We start from the raw sequence: 19,260 nt of genomic DNA on the forward strand, positions 1-19,260 counted from the left end.
CCGGGACACCGCATCCCCCGGGACAGCCCGCATCCCCCGGGACACCGCATCCCCCGGGACAGCCCGCGACCCCCGGGACAGCCCGCGACCCCCGGGACAGCCCGCATCCCCCGGGACACCGGGACCCCCGGGACAGCCCGCATCCCCCGGGACAGCCCGCATCCCCCGGGACAGCCCGCATCCCCCGGGACACCGCATCCCCGGGGACAGCCCGCATCCCCCGGGACACCACATCCCCCGGGACACCGCATCCCCCGGGACAGCCCGCATCCCCCGGGACACCCCACATCCCCCGGGGCACGGCCGGGGCACGGCCGGGACACGGCCCTCGGGACACCCTGGACGCCGCAGCACTCCGGACACGGCCGGTCCCGGTCCCCTGGCTCACCCCAAACCTGGACACGCCTGGAGCTGTCCCTGGGACACCCCAAAGGCCGCTCCTGGCCCCGGACAGCCCGGCAGCCCCTCCCGGCTGAGGTGTCCCGGCAGGGATGGATGGATGGATGGATGGATGGATGGATGGATGGATGGATGGATGGATGGATGGAGGTGACAGCCGGGGCGGCAGCCACAGGTGCTCCCGGGGATCAGTGATGTCCCCGTCCCTTTGGGGACACGGCTGAGCTCCGAGTGGCAGCCGGGCTCAGCTCAGAGGGGACACCGCCACCTCCCCGGAGTGACCCTGTGGGGACAAATCCAGCTGCAGACAGGTGACACTGGACAGGGCCACCAAGGAGACACGAGGAGCTCAGAGCTGTCACCAAACCGTCTTTATTCCCTGCCTGGCCGCGGTGGGGCCGAGGCTCCCCCGGCATTCCTGGCCAGGCACGGGGCCACCGTCCCTGGTCACGGCTCCGTCGCTGTCACCGCCAGCCGCTCTGTCACATGGCGAAGAGGATGAGGAAGGCCACCATGAGGCAGAAGAGCCCCATGGCCTCAGAGAGGGCGAATCCCAGGATGGCGTAGGAGAAGAGCTGCTGCTTGAGCGAGGGGTTCCTGCGGGGAGCAGGGCTGGGGTCAGGGGGCCACGGCCAGCCCTGGTCCCTGTCCCCCCCTCAGAGCCCGCTGGTCCCACCCCAAGCCCCCTGGTGCCCCCCAGAGCTCCCTGACCTGGCGTAGCCGATGATGAGGCTCCCAAACACAGTGCCAATGCCGGCCCCGGACCCAGCCACCCCCACGGTGGCAGCGCCAGCGCCGATGAACTTGGCGGCCGTGTCGATGTCCCGGTGGGCAGCGCTTGTCCGCAGGGCCCGCGGGGCTCCCGGCCACACCTGGGGGAACGTTCAGGGGGAAGGTGGAGTTAACCTCACCCCAGCCCCTCCCGGGCCTCAGTTTTCCCCCTGGGGGGCACGGTCACTCCCCAGGACACTGACCCCCAGCCCAGGCGTGTTACCTGCTCCGGCCGGGCCTCGGGGCTGCTCAGCGCCGCGGCCGAGAGGGGGTGGCCCAGCACCCGTGAGCTCCTCCTCACCTGTGGGGCACACACAGAGCTCAGCCTGGGGGGCACCCCAAGGGCCACCGCTGCCACCCCCCGGACACGCTGAGCCCTTCGGGCTGTCCCCTGAGCAGCACCTGGACAGGGGGGCTGTGCTGGCATCCCCCGATTCAGGGGACCCCGGTGAGCCCCCGGGGGTGTCACTGCCAGCGCTGGGTCCCCCTCAAGGTGATTGGTGACCCCGGCGGGTGCTGAAGGCTTTGTCACCCGAGCCCCGGCCAGCACTCACCTTCCGGAGCTCAAACCTGCCCCAGGTGTCCCCAAACCTCCCCGTGGCCTCGAGGGGCCACACGTCACCCCCACACCCGTCCCGCCAAGGGACAGGGGGGGCAGGGGAGGGGCTGTCACTACTCACAAGCGCAGGAGCGGAGACGAACTTTGCACAGGTGAACATGGCGAGGACGGAGGGACACGTGCGGGACACGGCTGGAGGGACACACGTGGGACACGGCTGGAGGGGACACAGGCAGCAGGCGTGAAGGGCTGAGGGGTCCGGCCCCAGGGGTGACCCCGGGCCTGGGGGCACACAGGGGACATGGGGACACACGGGAGGGGCAGGACATGTCGCTGTCACCCAGGTGGCACCTCCCGGCAGTGGCACTTTGGGGTCAGGGATCGAGGGGCTGGTTCAAGTCCTGGGGGTGTCACCCCCCGGTGAGGGACAGGAGATCCCAAGGCCCCTGGTCCGAGACGGGCCCTGGGGGTCTCGGGCACAGCCTGGGGTGGGGCACGGCCTGGGGACCCCCAGCCCTGGACGCGGGGACTGGGGAGGAAACCCCAAAAGGCCGCGTGAGGGAACGTGCCCCCCAAAGAGGGGGATCCCCCCAGCCGGGTCCTCAGGGGGCGGCACCAGCCTTGTCCCCACCCACAGCGCGGGGGGCTCCACTCGCCTCCCGTCCCGAAGGGCTCTGGATCCCCTCGCTGCCCTCTCTCGCGGTTCTGTCCCCCCCCAGGGCTCTCAGTGTCCCCCGGGGCTCTGTCCCGCCCCAGGCCGCTCCGGCCGCCCCCTCTCACCGGGCTCCGCCGGGCAGGTCGCGGCCGCTCCGTGTGCGCAGGCGCGGCCGGCAGCGCGGCCGGGGAGGCTGCGGGGCTGCGCGCGGCGCCCCCTGTCGGCCGGGAGGACTCGGAAAAGCGCGGGGGCGGGGCGGAGCCGCGCGCGCCCTCTGGCGGGAAAAAGGGGGAGCGGAGGTGCGCGCGCGTGGGAGCGAGAGAGGGAGAGGGAGGGGGTGAGAGTGAGAGTGAGTGTGAGAGTGAGTGAGAATGAGTGTGAGAATAAGAGTGAGAATGAGAGTGAGAATGAGTGAGAGTGAGAGTGAGAGTGAGTGAGAGTGAGAGTGAGTGAGAGTGAGAATGAGTGAGAGTGAGAGTGAGTGTGAGAGTGAGAGTGAGTGTGAGAGTGAGTGAGAGTGAGAGTGAGTGAGAGTGAGAGTGAGAGTGAGAGTGAGTGAGAGTGAGAATGAGTGAGAGTGAGAGTGAGAGTGAGAATGAGTGAGAGTGAGAGTGAGAGTGAGTGAGAGTGAGAATGAGTGAGAGTGAGAGTGAGAGTGAGTGTGAGAGTGAGTGAGAATGAGTGTGAGAATAAGAGTGAGAATGAGAGTGAGAATGAGTGAGAGTGAGAGTGAGAGTGAGTGAGAGTGAGAGTGAGTGAGAGTGAGAATGAGTGAGAGTGAGAGTGAGTGTGAGAGTGAGAGTGAGTGTGAGAGTGAGTGAGAGTGAGAGTGAGTGAGAGTGAGAGTGAGAGTGAGAGTGAGAGTGAGTGAGAATGAGTGTGAGAATAAGAGTGAGAATGAGAGTGAGAATGAGTGAGAGTGAGAGTGAGAGTGAGTGAGAGTGAGAATGAGTGAGAGTGAGAGTGAGAGTGAGTGTGAGAGTGAGTGAGAGTGAGAGTGAGTGTGAGAGTGAGTGAGAGTGAGAGTGAGTGAGAGTGAGAGTGAGAGTGAGAGTGAGAGTGAGTGAGAGTGAGAGTGAGTGAGAGTGAGAGTGAGAGTGAGAGTGAGAGTGAGAGTGAGAGTGAGTGAGAGTGAGTGAGAGTGAGTGAGAGTGAGAGTGAGAGTGAGAGTGAGTGAGAGTGAGTGAGAGTGAGTGTGAGAGAGAGTGAGGTGAGTGTGAGTGGGTGAGTGAGAGTGAGGGAGTGAGTGAGTTGGGAGTGAGTGTGGTGAGTGAGGTGAGAGTGAGTGAGAGTGAGTGTGGTGGTGAGAGTGAGTGTGAGTGAGAGTGATGAGTGGAGAGTGTGAGTGAGAGTGAGTGTGAGAGGGTGTGAGGTGAGAGTGAGAGTGTGTGGGTGGTGAGAGTGTGAGTGAGGTGTGGTGTGTGTGAGTGAGGTGTGTGGAGTGAGGAGTGTGTGAGTGTGAGGGTGGGTGGAGAGTGGTGTGAGTGTGAGTGTGTGGGTGTGTGGGGTGTGTGGGGTGGTGTGAGAGGTGAGTGTGGGTGTGAGTGAGTGTGAGTGTGTGAGGGGTGTGAGGAGTGGGTGGTGTGAGAGAGTGAGTGAGGGGAGTGTGGAGTGAGGAGTGAGTGAGTGAGAGTGAGAGTGAGCGAGTGTGAGTGTGAGTGAGTGAGGGAGTGGGAGAGTGAGAGCATGAGAGTGAGAGAGAGCGAGGGTGAGTGAGTGTGAGAGTGAGAGTGAGTGAGTGACAGTGAGACAGCGAGTGTGAGAGTGAGAGCATGAGAGCGTGAGAGTGAGAGAGCAAGAGAGTGAGTGAGAGAGCGTGAGTGAAAGTGAGGGAGTGTGAGTGTGTGAGCATGTGAGCGTGACAGTGAGTGTGAGAGCGAGAGAGCGTGTGTGTGAGCGTGAGTGTGAGAGTGAGTGAGCATGTGTGTGAGCGTGAGTGTGAGAGTGAGTGAGCATGTGTGTGTGAGCGAGCATGTGTGTGTGTGAGCGTGTGCGTGAGAGTGAGTGTGGCTGTGCCTGTGAGTGTGCACGTGTGTTCCTGTGTGTGCACCTGTGTGCGAGCTCAGGGGCTCCACTGTGCCCCCGTGTCCCCACCGTGTCCCCACCGTGTCCCCACCGGTGCAGGGAGGACACAGTGTCCCCCCCCGGGCCCTGTGTCCCCCCCCTCCGGGTCCTGTGTCACCCCCAGGTGCAGTGTCCCCCCCTCCCAGGGCCCTGTGTCACCCCCAGGTGCAGTGTCCCCCCCCTCCGGGTCCTGTGTCCCCCCCCCGGGTCCTGTGTCACCCCCAGGTGCAGTGTCCCCCCTCCGGGTGCAGTGTCCCCCCCCCTCCGGGTCCTGTGTCCCCCCCCCGGGCTCTGTGTCACCCCCAGGTGCAGTGTCCCCCCCTCCCAGGGCCCTGTGTCACCCCCAGGTGCAGTGTCCCCCCCCTCCGGGTCTTGTGTCACCCCCCCGGGTCCTGTGTCACCCCCAGGTGCAGTGTCCCCCCCTCCCAGGGCCCTGTGTCACCCCCAGGTGCAGTGTCCCCCCTCCGGGTGCAGTGTCCCCCCCCTCCGGGTCCTGTGTCCCCCCCCCGGGCTCTGTGTCACCCCCAGGTGCAGTGTCCCCCCCTCCCAGGGCCCTGTGTCACCCCCAGGTGCAGTGTCCCCCCCTCCGGGTGCAGTGTCCCCCCCCTCCGGATCCTGTGTCCCCCCCCGGTTCCTGTGTCCCCCGTGAGCTCAGCGTCCCCCTCCGGGTGCTGTCCCCCGCCCCCCGGCCGCGGCTTTCTGGGCAGCGCCGCTGCTGCGGGAGCCGTCAGGGCCATTAATTAAATCAGGGCGATAATTAACTGCCATTAACGGGAAATCAATAACGAGGAGCCGGGACTGGGGGAGGCTCCGGCAGAGGCGGGGGGGGAAGGGCAGGTGGGGAGCCCCCAAGCCCAGGGGGGCCGCGCACCCTTCCCAGCGCCCCCAATCCCCCTTTTAACCCCGCGACCCCCTCCGGTCCCCCCCTTGCGCCCCCGGCCCCCCCGAATCCCTCAGCCCCCCAAGATCTTCCAAACCCCCCGAATCCCTCAGCCCCTCCAAATCCCCCGCATCCCCCCCAAACCCACCTGCAGCCTCTCCTCCCCCCTTCCCCTCCCCCCTTTGCCGTCTTTTTTTTCCCTCCTTTTCCCGTTTTATTGTTTCGTTCCCCATTTCAGCCGCGGCTCCATTTGCTGCCCTGAGCGGCTCGAATCAAAACCCGAGCTGGGCAGGGGAGGGGGGGTGGCGAGGAGCCCCCCCGATCCCCCCGGCCCCCCCCAGGCCCCCCCGAGCGCGCTGATGGGTTTAATGTCCCCGTAATGGCTTTGACCTTGCGATTAATGGGGGGAGCGGCGGAGCCGCCGCCGCGTGACGGCGGCTGGGGGGGCTGGAGGGGGTTTGAGGGGGGGGTCCCTCACTTTTGGAGCCTTGGGGTTGGGGGAAACTGAGGCACGAGTGGGGAGCGGTGAGGACTGATGGGAATTTGGGGGGTGGGAGGGTCCGGAGGGGCTGGGGGGGGGTGGGATTTGGGGGGGGTTTCAAGGTGGGAGGACGCGCGCGCGTGCCTGAGGGGGGGTGAAGGGGATGGGGGCTGCCGGGATGGGGGTATCGGGGTGGGGGGGCCGCCCCACCGGCCCCGCTCCCAGTCCCGGTCCCGGCTCTGGCGCAGTCGCCGCCCGCGTTGCATCTTAATGAGGTGGCGACGAGAGGGGACAGGGATGGGGACAGGGATGGGGACGGGGATGGGGACGGGGATGGGGACGGGGATGGGGACGGGACACGATGGGGACAGGATGGAGACGGGGCCGGACGCCTCCCGCCGGAGCCCCCCGAGGGGCGGGGGAGGTTTTGGGGGTCTCGGGGGGATCCCCCGCCCCCGCAGGGCCGGCGACAGGCGGTGCAGGGACTGTCACCCGCCCGCGGGCCCCGGGGTGGCACCAGCCCGCGGGACACGGTGGCAGCGGGGCCCCCAAAGCCCCCGAGCCCCCCACACCCCACCCTGGGGTGCCCCCCACCCCCAGCTCCAGCCTGGAGCGGCTTCCCGCGTGGCCACCGCGACCCCGGGGTGGCCGCCGGGACCTCGGGGTCCCCGTGGGTGCCGCAGCCCCCCCGGGGGTGCGGAGCCGGTGCCACGCGTGAATCACGGGCCATAAATCCGGCCCTGTTGTGTCTCGCGGCTTCAGCAGGACACGGAGCGACATGATTCAGCCCGGGATGGCGTCATGGGAGGCTGGGAAGCGCCGGGAATCAGGGCTGGAAAGCCGGGAGGGGAGGGGGAAAAAATCGGGGGGGGTTGGGGGGAATTTAGGGGGTTTTGGTGCCGGGGGAAGGGGGGGGATGTGTGGGATTTATCCGTGGGGAGTGCAGTAAACTGTGCTGGGGAAAAGCCCTTAAACGCCCCCAAAAAGGGGTCAGTGTTCCTGTTATCCCGGGAATGGGGGATTCATCATCCCAGGAGGGGGGGGTTCTTATCCCAGGAAGGGGGGGTCTCTCACCCCACTATTGGGGGGTCTCTCGCCCCAGGAATGGGGGATCCGTGGAGTCTTTTTGGGGTGCGATGGGGTCACCTGAACCCAGCAGTGCCCTTGGCCGTGGCCGCGCTAGGCTCCGGCCGCCTCAGCGCGGGATTTTCTTTCCCTGGGTTTTTTTTTCCCATTTTTTTTTTTACACGCTCTTTTATGACAAACTTTACTTTACGTTTGACATTTAAAAGCTGATCAGATCTTCCCTCCAGGACAGGGGAAATGGAGATATTTATTGGGGTCTCGGCGCTGCTGGAGGAGCCGGGAGATTTACTCCGACAGCGCCGCAGGATTGTGGATGTCGCCCGGGATCGCCGGGGCCGTGCCAGGGCCAGGGGACAGCGGATTTTTAGGAATTCAGGGCCTGGTTTGGTCCCCCTGAGTGGGGCAGGCAGGAAGGGGACAAAATCCTGGCTGATCCCATGGGATTTTCCGGTGGCAGATGCGAGGCTGAGCTGCCCCCGCTGCTCTCCGGAGGGGTTTTGGTGTGGAAAATGGGATTTCTGGGATTTTTTGGTCACCCTGCGGCCCCTCGCTGCCATCCAGCTCCCGGCTGGGGACAGCACCTGGGGTTTGGGGACACAGCCAGGCGCGGGGCAGGGTCGGATGTCCCGCAGCTGTGACAATCTCTGGGCTGTGTCTGAGGTTTTGGGGTGACCCCGCAGGCTGGGGACAAAGCCGGGCCCGGGCTGGCGGCGTGGGGGGTGACCTGGAGCTGGGGACACGTCCTGGCACGAGGGACAGCGACTGGGACACGGGGATGGCGGCGGGGCTTGGGGACAATGTCACAGAGCTGGGACGGTGTCTGGGACCTGGGACCGCGGGTGAGGGACATTTCTGCAGAACGGGGATGGCCCCTCAGCCTTGGGGACAATCCCACACCCTTGGGGACAGTCCCTCGCCCCTGGGGACACGCAGGGGCCCCGCACTGGTGTCCCCACCCCTTTGGGGACACACGGGGACAGTCCCCAACGCGGCGCGAGGTGTGAGGACCCCCCAGCTCTGTCCCCAGCGCCGCCCTCACCATTTCCGATCCCTTCTCCCGCTGAACCCCAAATCCCAGTATTTTCCCCCCAAAATCGCATCCCAGCTGCAGCTCCCCTTATTTTTGGGGACAGCGGAGGTTTGGGGGTCCCCGCGGAGCGGGGGGGACAAGGGACAGGGGGCGGGGGCTCGGCGCTCCCCCTCCCCTGCACTGCGACGGGAAAATCCAATCCCGCAGCGCGAGCAGGGAAACATAAAAAAAATGGGAATAAAACCTGGGAGCGCGGCGGGGAGGGCGGGGGGACAGCGGGAAAGGTCACCCGCTCCCGCAGAGCCCCGTGGGGACACGCGGGGTCCTTGCCGCCACCCCCGCCCCCGATCGTGCAGGATCCCAAATCCCCAATTTCCCCCCTTCTGTGGGGTCAGGAGCCAGAGGCTGCCCCCGGCACGGGGAGGGCTCCACCGGGACCCCCCAGTTCCCGCACCCGCCCATCCTGCAGCCCCAATTCCCAATCCCAAATTCCCAATCCCCCCTCTGTGATTTATGGCCACAGCCCCCCCCAGCCACGAACCCGCAACAAAAGACCCCCGGGGGGGGAGGGGGGAACCAATTCCGCCTCTTTTCTCCCAATATTTTCCGCCGTTCCTTTGTTCTCCGGCCGCGGCAGCGCCCGCGGCCCCCGGGATTTGAGCCTTTCCCGTTCCTGCAGGGTTTTCACCCAAACCGGGCGGGGGATTTTGACTCCCTTTGGATCCCCCCCGCCGGAAGAGGGGGGTGGGAAAAGGGGGGAGAGAATGGGGGGGATGGGATGGGAGAAGGGATGGCATTGATGGGATTGATGGGATGGGATGCGGTGGGGACAGGGAGAGCCAGAGCCGGGATGGGGTGGGCAGCGACATTCCAGGCTGGCACGGGGATCCCCAGGACAGTGCGGGGCCGTGGGACGCGGCTGTGCCACCCCCGGGTGTCCCCCAGGGAAGTGGCAGGGCCCAGGGGACCCGGGGACACCCCGGGGCGAGCAGGGGCCACCCCCGGCCCTGGCTCTGTCCCCACAGGGGGCCGGGGGAGGCGGGTCCGGCCATCCCCATTCTCGGGGCAATTGCTCCACCCGCAGGGCTGGCCCAGGAGCGCAGGGCCCTGGGACCACCCCCCTGCCCCCCCGGGCTCCCAAAAACTCCCAAATCCCACCAAACCCCAAAAAAACCCCCAAAGATCGCCGGCTCAGCCCTCAGCAAAGGATCGTGATGGGGAGAAAAAGCTGAAATTTGGGGTGCAGTGGGGCGGTCCCCCCGCTCCTGCCACCTCCAGGGCCCTGTTGGGGCATCCCAAATCCAGGGCAGAGGTTTTGGGGTTCCTGCCAGGGCAGGATTTTGGGGCAGGTTTTGGGGTTCCTGGGCAGGATTTTGGGGCAGGTTTTGGGGTTCCAGGGCAGGATTTTGGGGGCTCAGCGGCTGCCGGGGGGGGTCCCTCGGCCACCCCGGAGCCGCCTCTGGAAGCAGCTGGGAAAGGGGATTCGTTCCACCCGCGGCGGCCACAAAAGCACGGGGGGAAAGCGCTGGAAAATGAATATGGAAAAGAGAAGGAATCCCATAAAAGCGGCTCCGTTTTCATTCTCATTCCAGCCCATTAAACCAGCGCGGCTGCGGGAGGGGCGGAGGGGACACGGAGGGGACAAATTCAGCCACCAGCTCTGCCCCGCGGTGACCCCGCCGTGCCTCAGTTTCCCCGCGGGCCCTCCCCGCTCCCTGCCGGCTTTTCCGGGTGAGATTCCGGGGGAAAAGGGGAAAGCGGAGCTGTTTGGGGCGATCTGGGGCTGGAAAAGGCTCCCAAAAATCCCAAATCGAGGCCACGGGGCCGAGGGGCCACCTGAGCCCGGTGACGCCGCAGCTCCTCCGCGGCCGCTTTTTGGGGCTGAACACCGGGATTTGGGGCAATGCAGGGCGGGAAGCCGAGCTGGGAAATGGAGACTCGTTTTGGGGTAAAAACAGGGAAAACAGGGAGCCGCCGTCTCCCACTTTCAGGCAGGAATGGTCCCTGGGTGGGGGGAGTTCATCCTCCCGGGACGCTGCAGGATCGCCGCGGCCCCAAATCCCCCCGTCCCCAAAAATCCCCCAAATCCCCCAAATCCCCCCTGTCCCCAAAAATCCCCCCAAATCCCCGCTGTCCCCAAAAATCCCCCAAATCCCCCCTGTCCCCAAAAATCCCCCCAAATCCCCGCTGTCCCCAAAAATCCCCCAAATCCCCCCTGTCCCCAAAAATCCCCCCAAATCCCCGCTGTCCCCCGAGGGACCCCCGAGGCCCCCGCGGTGTCGCGGCTGTCCCCAGGTGTCCCCCAGCGCGGGGCACGTCCCGTTCGTCCCCTGCAGCCCCCGGGCGGGCGGGAACGATGCTCGGGAAGGGGAAGAGCAGCCGAGGGAAGGTTTCCATGGCAACGGGAGGGGGGGAAAAAATAATACAAAAAAAAAATCTGAAAACCCCGCGCCTGGGTTGGTCCGTTCGGGATAACGGCGCCGTTTGCACGCGGGAGCGGAGCCCGCGGAGCACCGGGACGGCGCGGGGGGAGCGGCGCCGGTATTTAGGGCCCTCCTCGGTGGGGAGGAAGGGGATGGGAACGGGGACAGGGAGAGGCCAAGGGGAAGAAGAGAGAGGCCAGGGAGGAAGGAGATGCCCAAGGAGGGAGAAATCTTTTTCCCCCCCCTTTTTTCCCCTTCCTCCCTCCCTTCCTTCCTTCCTTCCGTTCCCTCTCCTTCTCCCCATCCTAAAAAATCCCCATCCCAAACGCCTTTGCGCCCCCGAACCCCGAAAAAATCCCCCCAAAATCCCAAAAATCCCCCCAAAATCCCCAAATATCGCCCCAAAATCCCCCCCAAAATGCGATTTTTCTCCATCTTTTCCCCATTCCAGCACCTCCCAAAGCCTCTGCCGAGGTTGGCCCTGGCCCTCCAATCCATCATTTTTATTTCCTGCTGTAACTGACAAATTGTTCCGGATTTTATATCGGATCCCTTCAGGCAAAGGGGGCTGCGGGATGGGATTTTTTTTCCTTTTTTTCCCCTTGTTTTTTCCTTTTTTTTTTTTTCTGGTATTACCTAGGAAAGGAAAAAAAAAAGCCACAAAACCCAACAATAAAATAAAAAATATAAGTTAAAATAGCCCAAAAGCAGAGCTGGTAATGAGCACCGCAGAGAGGCTCCATAAACCCGAGCAGGGCTGCGGGGATGGGAGAGAAAAAGCCACCGGGCAGAATTTCCTCCCCCCCCCAAAACCCCTTTATTGCCTCAAAAAAACCACTGGGGAAAACTCTGTCTCCAATTACCACCGGCAGGTGCAAACACCCCCAAAACCCCATTGATTCCCCCATAAAGTGCAGCTGGAAAAAGGAAAAAAAAATTAAAAAAAAAAATCTGATTTTTTCTCCGTTTTTCCCATGCACAGCTTGGATTATCCTCCTCAAAAACCCCATTTCCAGCAGGTGCAAACACCCCCAAAATCCCATTGATTCCCCCATAAAGTGGCGCTGCTGCAGCTGGCAAAGGGAAAAATAAAAAATAAAAAATAATCTGATTTTTTTTCTCCATTTTTTTCCATGCAAAGCCTGGATTCTTCTCCTTAAAAACCCCGTTTCCAGCGGGATTTTAATCGCCTTTGAAAAGGTCAGGAAATGTTCCTTCCCTCAGGTTTCATTCCCGCTTTATTTATTCCTCCCGGGAGGAGCTGCTGGAAATCCGCTGCTTTAGGGGAAAAAGAATAAAATTTAAAAGAAATGGGGGAAAAAATCAGATTTCCCCCCCTTTTTTTCCTGCTCTGAAATTCCCAGTGGCTCCCTGCACTGCTCTGTATTTTTTCCCCCCCAAAATTCCTGGGTTTTGCCCCATTTTGTGACCCCCACGGGGGGTTTTATGCCCCTGATATGATTGGGGGAGGGGTAATTAAGGCACAAATCTAGCCCTTGGATCCATCCCCAAAATCCCTGGAATTGCCCCATTTTGTGCCCCTTCTGGGCTCATTCCCAGTGTAGGCTCGGCCACCACTCACTGGGGTGTCCTTTTGGGGGAAAATTGTCCTTTTTGGGGGGAAATTCGCCCTTTTGGGGCTGGGACCCTGCAGGAAGGAGCATTTTGGTGGCCACATCGCCGCTTTCAGCAGCCCCAGGAGCCACCCCGACCCTCGGGCGCATTTTTGGGTGGGAACCGCTCATTTTCCAGCCGGAGCCCCCAAATCCCCGCGGGCCGGAGGTGCCGCTCCCCCTTTCCCCCCACCCCGGGGGGGTCTCCCCTCCCTTTCCCCGCATCCCGCTCGCAAATCTCCCCCTTTTTATGGGATTTTCGACCCATTCCCAGCACTGCCGGGCTGTTTATAAATATCCCGGGCTATAAATAGCCCCGGGAGCCGCAGGTGAATAAATCCCGGCAGGAAACGAGACGGGGGCGTGGAAAACGCGGATCCTGCGGGAAAATTGGGGGGGGGCGGGGGTTTTTTGGCGATAATGTGGTGGAAAATGGCATTATCCCGCCGGGGGTGGGAAAAGGGGACTCGCGGCCATGCGTGGTGGCAGCGGCGGGGCGGGCAGTGGGGTTTTTTTTGGGGTCCAAAAAGCGATTAAAGGGGAAATTGGTGGTTAGGGGTGAAATGGGACCCGGAATGGGGACGCAGGGATCCCACGCTGGGGGAGAAACGGCCCCAAAAGGCGCTGGCACCCAGGGGGACAATCCCAGGGCCGAAATCCTGCCAGGAAGAGCCAAACCCCACAAAATCCTCTGCTCGCCCCCAAATCTCGCTCTGCTGGCGGAGCAGCAGCGCCCATTTTGGGCGGAGAAGAGACGAGAAAGGCGGCGAGGGGGGAGGGGAGAGAGGAATGAAAATGAAAAAGATTGAAATGGCCCTGCCGGGCTCGGTGCTGACAGCGTGGAAATGGAACAAAAAAGGGAAAGGGAGCAGAAAAAAACCCAACTAATTCTATTTTATTTGCTGATCCCCAGGAAAACGAGCGGCGGTGGGCGGGGAGGGCGCTCGGGGGAGCGGGAGCTGCGGGATTCGCTCCCTCCGGGAGGCTTTTGCCTCTCCAGGGAGCGTTTTTCGGGCGGCCGCCTCCTGCCTGGGCTCCCTGCGAGTCCCGGCTCGTTGCCGGCCGGGGTTGGGCTCCTTGGAGCGCCTTCCAGGGCGAGGGAGCAGCGCCGGGACCGGGCCGGGCCGGGGTCGCTCTGCCCGGGGGTTTTCGCGTCCTCGTTTCTCTCCTGGTTTTGCACCACAGGAGATGCCCAGGAATTCCTCCGGCACCACAGGAGAGGCCCAGGAATTCCTCCGGCACCGCAGGAACGCCCCTGGATCCTCTTGGGTTTTGCTGCGGGGGAATATCCCAGGATGGGCTTTCATCCCACGCCCCTGGAGCATCCCAGGCTTGGCCTTGCTCCTGTGGCTCTGGCCATTCCCAGATCCCTGGGGGATCCCTGGCCTTGCTCCTGTGGCTCTGGCCATTCCCAAATCCCTGGGGGATCCCTGGCCTTGCTCCTGTGGCTCTGGCCATTCCCAAATCCCTGGGGGATCCCTGGCCTTGCTCCTGTGGCTCTGGCCATTCCCAGATCCCTGGGGGATCCCTGGCCTTGCTCCTGTGGCTCTGGCCATTCCCAAATCCCTGGGGGATCCCTGGCCTTGCTCCTGTGGCTCTGGCCATTCCCAAATCCCTGGGGGATCCCTGGCCTTGCTCCTGTGGCTCTGGCCATTCCCAAATCCCTGGGGGATCCCTGGCCTTGCTCCTGTGGCTCTGGCCATTCCTAAATCCCTGGGGGATCCCTGGCCTTGCTCCTGTGGCTCTGGCCATTCCCAAATCCCTGGGGGATCCCTGGCCTTGCTCCTGTGGCTCTGGCCATTCCCAAATCCCTGGGGGAACATCCCTGGCCTTGCTCCTGTGGCTCTGGCCATTCCCAAATCCCTGGGGGAACATCCCTGGCCTTGCTCCTGTGGCTCTGACCATTCCCAGATCCCTGGGGGATCCCTGGCCTTGCTCCTGTGGCTCTGACCATTCCCAAATCCCTGGGGGAACATCCCTGGCCTTGCTCCTGTGGCTCTGGCCACTCCCAGATCCCTGGGGGATCCCTGGCCTTGCTCCAGGACATCCCAATCCCACTGGGGGAACATCCCAGGCTGGGCTTTAACCCCACACCCCTGGACATTCCCACTCGGGATTTGCTCCTGCGGGACCCCCCCAAACCTCACCCCAGTCCTGTCCCCTTCACCCCAACCTCTCCCCGAGCTCCACCGGGAGGCCAAAAGGAAAAGGATGCCAAAAAAAAGCAGGAGCAGATGGTGGGAAGGGAAGGGCAGGCTCCTCCTCGCGCTCCGTGCCGGGCACCGGGAGGCTCTGCCGGAGCTTGTTCCCAGCACGTGGAGCTCAGGGATGTGCCAGGGAGGTTCCGCCTCCCTTGGAGCTCCCTCCTCGCTCCCACTTTTCCAGAATTCCTGCCAAAAGCGGCGCCAAATTTCCCTGCCTGCCCCAAGCTGGATCCTCCCTGAACCCTGGGGCAGCTGGGATGGAGCCCCTTGGATTGGGCAGGGAAAGAAGGGCTGGAATTCGCTCTTTTTTTTGGCAGTAAAATGAAAAAAATCCCTGAAATCCCAATACAAATCAGCCCCCAGTCACCCCCACATCGGCCTGCAATTAATTCCCTGATGAAATCCCAAACAGGTTTCGCTCGGCGAGTCCGTCTCACCTCCCAGTAAACTCTGCCTCAGCTTTAATTGGCTGCAATTTGCACGGAAAACAATTAATGGGCTGCGTTTGGCCTCTGGAAAGGTTGGGAAAGTTATGGAAGTGTCGGGAGAAACGGGATTTGTGAATCACCCAGAGAGGCGGAACCTTCGTGCCCCTGGGGGGAAAAGGGGAAATGTCCTGTGGGGTTTGGGAGGATGGGATTGGGCTGGAAAGAGAGACCAGGATGGGTTTTGGGGGGAAAAAAGGGGTTTTGAGGCCCTGGTGGTTTGGGGTGGGGAAGCCAGGCCTGAGGGTTGGGTTAGGATCGACCAACACACAACAAAAACGGTTCCTCAATCCCCAAATCGTCCTCAAAGGGAAAAATTGGGGTGAAAGAGCCTAAAATCAGGAGTCACCCAGTTTTTGGGGTGCCCAGGATCGGCGGGGGCATCCCCAGGCCCTGCTGCCCCCTTCAGATCCAGAAGCAATCCCAAACCGATCCCAAGGAATCCCAAGGAATCCCAAACAATCCCACGCAAGCCAAGCAAATTTCTTGTTTGGTTTGGTTTGCGGTTTTTTTCCCTTTTTCGCTCTTTCAAGCCAAAAAAAGCAGCAATAAAAAATTAAAAAGGGATTAAAGAAAACACCAAAAAATCCCCTTTGTGCTTCCCCCCGGGATCCCGGGGGCCGCAGCGGGGCCCTCCCGGGAGCTCGGCCGCGTGGCGAGAGCCGTAAATCAGCGGGCGGGGGAGGCCGAGGAGAAGCGGAGCGGCCGCCGAGGCCTCCCCGGGGGCAGCGCCGAGGCCGCCGCCGCTCTCCGGCTCCGCTGATGGATTTTGATTTAGGACGGGGATTTCTTTCCCGTCCCGCCCGGTGCGGATTGGCCCCGGGAAGGGCTCGGGAGCATCCCGAGCGGAGCAGCGCTGCTACGCGCGGCGCGGTCACTAGATGGGGAGATGAGGACGGCTTGGCCGCGGCTCCGCCGGCTCCGCAGCCGCTCCCAGCAGCGATTCCAGGCGGGAATCCCAGCCGGGAGCCCCCCCAAAAACGGGGCACCCCCCAGCTTCACCCCGCACGCAGCCAGGAGGGGCTCGGCAGGGGAAGGAGCGGCCGCGGCCGCTGCCGGGAGGCTCCGCTCGCTGCCCGGGCGGGAGTTCCCATAAAAAGGGCAATAAAAAGGGAATCGGGGCCGGGAGCGGCAGCTCCGGAACGCGGACGGGGCTCCGGCAGAGGAGCGGGGAGGGTCTCCCCTCGCTCTGGCTCTGCCTCAGGAGCTTCGAAGGCCAACGGAGATGAGCTGGAGGTGGGAAGGGACCTCTGGGTCCTCCACGCCCACCTGGAGACGAATTTGGGCTGTTGGGTGACACTTTCAGGTGTCCCAGTGGGACAGGGCTCAGCTGGGGTGGCAGGGACAGCAGTGACAGCTGCAGGGGACCTCGAGCGCTCTCTGGACTGCTGGAGGTGACCAGGACATGAAGACCTCCAGGATGGGGATGCCGAGGATGGGGACGGTCCCCTCTCCCCAGGGCTGCCAGCCTCGAGCTGGACTGGAGCCACCAAGGACCCTCAGGGTGGCTCCGGTGGCTTCGATGTCACCCCTGCAGGGGGACAAGCTGGAGGATGTCCCTACCCAGAAACCAGGGAGAAGGTCAGGGAGGTGACACCCAGCCTGGAGCTTGGACAATGTCCCTTCCTGCCCAGCCTGGATCGAACCTCCCCAATGACCCCAGACTGACCAGTTCTGGGGGCTTTTCTCTGTCACCTCCACCCCGTGGTGGCCACGGTGCCACCACCCCCGCTGGTGGCCACCAGCCCTGCTCCTGGGGGACGTCGGAAGCCGAATCCCGTTGCGGGGGAGGGGTTTCCCAGCGCCCCCGTTCCCCTGCTGCCCTCGGGGCCGCTGGCAGCGGTGTCCCCGCGGGGCTCCGGCCCTCGCCGCTTGGCCGGGGCCCATCTGGCCTTGTCACTGCTGGCCCTGTCAAGGCCTTGGAGCGGCTCCAAGCCGATGGATTTCATTTTCCTGGCAGCTGCTGCCGGCTCCCGGCTCCCCCGGCGGCCGGGGGGGAACCTGCTGGGGTCAGCTGTGGGGTCATCCCGGCTGCTCCGAGCACCCCCAGGACCCCGCCGATCCCTCCAGCTCCCCCCGTGCACCCTTTTAAATTCTTTTTCCCAGAAAAAACAACCCTGGAGAGGCTCTGGAGGCCGAGCTGCGGTTCTGGGTGGCCTCTCTGCCACCGCCGAGGGCGTTGCTGGCACAGATGTGGTGGCACCACGGTCATCGCCCCACGCGTCACCCCCGGCTGCTCTGCCCAGCGCTGGTGTCCCCTCAGATGGGTGACCACGAGCCACCACCGCGGATTTGGTGGCACTGGGGACACCACAGGGGTTGTCCCAGCGCGTCCCTTCCGCCGGCTCCTCATCCTCGTCCCTCACCCCAGCGGGATCGATGGGGCTTTGGGACGGCCCCAAAAATCCCTGACCTCGGAGAATGGGGCGTTTCACGTGGGTTTAGGGGACAAAACGGGGCCTAAAGGGCTAAAACAGCGCCTGGGCATGAGCAGGAGCGGCCGGGGTGTGAGAAGGCTCGCTGATAAGGCTCGCTGATAAGGCTCGCTGATAAGGATCGCTGATAAGGATCGCTGATAAGGATGGATGGCTGGCCCTGGAGCATTGAATAAATCCCCGGCCCTGCCGCCTCAGCCGCCGGCGCTCCAGAGGCCGGGGCTGGGTTCCGCAATTCCCAGCCGCCGTTTTACGGCCCCCGCCCTTCGCTCTGCCCGTCAGGACCCGCCGGGAGCGGGGAGGAGCCATGAAACCCCTAAAAAAGGGGCAAAACAAACACTTTGTCTGCGGCGGAGATTAACACCGGCTTAAAAGCCCCGTTCTTACACCCTCTCGCCGGCCAATTAGCGCGGATAATTTGATATCTGGGGTTTTATTTCGTTTGGTTTCGCAACGGCCGCCGCGTTTAATTGGGAGCGCGTGAGCGCTAATTGGCGCTGCCGTCATCCCCCAGCCCTGGATGACGCAAAACGGGGCAGATTTGGGGCTAATCCCGGCGGGATCGGGCCGAGGGAGCTCTCTGGGAAGGGCAGAACCATCCCGGCTGGAAGAGGAGGCTCCGGTGGCGGCGGGGTGGCTGTGGGGTGTGGGTTCTCTGCGGTCACCGAAGCATCGGGGGTCCTCCCTTTTCTCTGCCGAATCCATGGAATTTCGGAGGTTTGAGCATCGTTCCTTAGCCCAGGCCTCCAGCTTGGAAGTTTTGGGGTGACGCCACAACAAACCGGTGTGAAAACCCCATTCCCCAGCCCTTTGTTCCCCCCTTTTTCTCCTGTTAAAATAAACGACGTCAGAGGCGCCCCGTAAAAAATAATAAAAAAAAAACCCCAAACCCCAATCCCTGAACCCTCCCGCCCCTCCTGCTGCTCTTCCAGAATCCCTCAAAAAAAAATCCGGCCTGGTTTCCAAACATCCCATTCATGGGAGCTGGAACGGGGCCACGCTCGGCTCCCGCGGAGCCGCGGCTGCTCTTGGCTGAAACTCCAGAAACCTGGGGCAAAACATCCCGGATTTCGTTCCCCCGCTGGCTCGGGATGGAGGGAGCGGGGGAGGGAATGGGGCTTTTGCCCCCAGGAGAGGAAGCCCCAAAGCCATAATTCCTCTGGAAAGGGATATTTTGGGAAAGTTTGCCTCGGCTGGCGGTGCTGGAATGCAGCTCCTGGTGGGGCTGACAAGGAGGAATTATGTCAGGACAGAAAATGGGTTTTTTTCAGCTCCCCCCCTGCCCGGCTCCCCCCACCAGGGCTGAATCCCAATATTTGTTTTAGGAGAAAAACGGCCTGGCCCCTTCTCACCGCTGCAGCTGAAGCTTTGGGGACCTTCCCAGGTGTCATCCTCACCTTCCAGCCGCCCCCAGGCCCCTTTTCCAGCCCCACATCCCTTCCCTGCCTGTGGAGAACCCCCTCGATCCCAAGGATGGAGCTTTCCCACCCTTTATTCCCTTCCCGGAGCTTTTTCCCTACAAAGTTCTTTGCTTTAGATCAGAAAAGCAGCCCCAGAGTGGGAGAAATTCAGGGGGGGTTTCCCTTAAAAAATTCAACTCTTGGTGCTGCCTCCCCTGCCCTGAGCAGCCCACCCAAACTGGGGGGACTGGGATGGGGGAGGAACAACTGGGAGGGGCCTCTGGGGGATTTTGTGGGGCTGTGGCTTTGGGGTTTGAATTTTTTTCCACCCCTCCACGACATTTAGAGGTGGAATTTGGTCCTGGGGTGGGGCTGGGATTTCCCGGGGGTTATCCCTGGGAAGGGGGAGAGAGAGGGAAGGAGGAGGGAAAAAGCATCTGGGAAGGGAAAAGGGGGGAAAAAAAGAAGAAAGAGTCCCATGGAGCGAATGAGAACGAGTGGGGAGCGAATGAGACGAGTGGGGAGCGAATGAGAACGAGTGGGGAGCGAACGCCTCGGCTGAGCATCTGCAGAGCGCTCCGGGCTCATCCTGCAACCCCTCCCTCCCTCCAGAGGCCCATCCCAGCCTTTCCTGGGCCCCCGGAGCCCTCCCCGCGCTCCCCGCCCGGCTCTGACGCCGGCAGCGGCTCTTCCAAAAGGAAACCAGCGGCCGAGAGGGCCTGGATGGGAATCCTGACCCCACAGGCCTCGCTCTGGGTTTTGGCAGCTCCCACGA

The 19,260-nt window shown here is 62.9% G+C and overlaps 1 protein-coding gene across 1 annotated transcript; it reads right to left on the minus strand.

The window, feature by feature from the left end:
* Positions 1 to 755: 755 nt before the first annotated feature.
* ATP5MC2 (ATP synthase membrane subunit c locus 2) lies at positions 756 to 16,599 on the minus strand. The gene is made up of 6 exons (XM_048328307.1): positions 16,346 to 16,599; positions 2,510 to 2,666; positions 1,851 to 1,946; positions 1,394 to 1,471; positions 1,111 to 1,271; positions 756 to 996 (listed from the first exon to the last, which is right to left on the minus strand). Exons 1-6 carry the CDS (start codon positions 16,597 to 16,599, stop codon positions 882 to 884), a joined length of 861 nt encoding a protein of 286 aa, XP_048184264.1. The 3' UTR covers positions 756 to 881.
* Positions 16,600 to 19,260: the final 2,661 nt, after the last annotated feature.

This window comes from Corvus hawaiiensis, chromosome 24 (assembly GCF_020740725.1).
Source record: "Corvus hawaiiensis isolate bCorHaw1 chromosome 24, bCorHaw1.pri.cur, whole genome shotgun sequence".
NCBI lineage: Eukaryota > Metazoa > Chordata > Aves > Passeriformes > Corvidae > Corvus > Corvus hawaiiensis.

Excerpts from the sequence above, each read along its gene's own strand:
- ATP5MC2 (XM_048328307.1), bottom strand. The coding sequence starts at position 16,599 with ATGAAATCCATCGGCTTGGAGCCGCTCCAAGGCCTTGACAGGGCCAGC. Across the intron at positions 1,272-1,393 it reads CCGAGGCCCGGCCGGAGCAG|GTGTGGCCGGGAGCCCCGCG; the intron begins GTAACACGCCTG and ends ACGTTCCCCCAG. Across the intron at positions 997-1,110 it reads CTCATCATCGGCTACGCCAG|GAACCCCTCGCTCAAGCAGC; the intron begins GTCAGGGAGCTC and ends TGCTCCCCGCAG.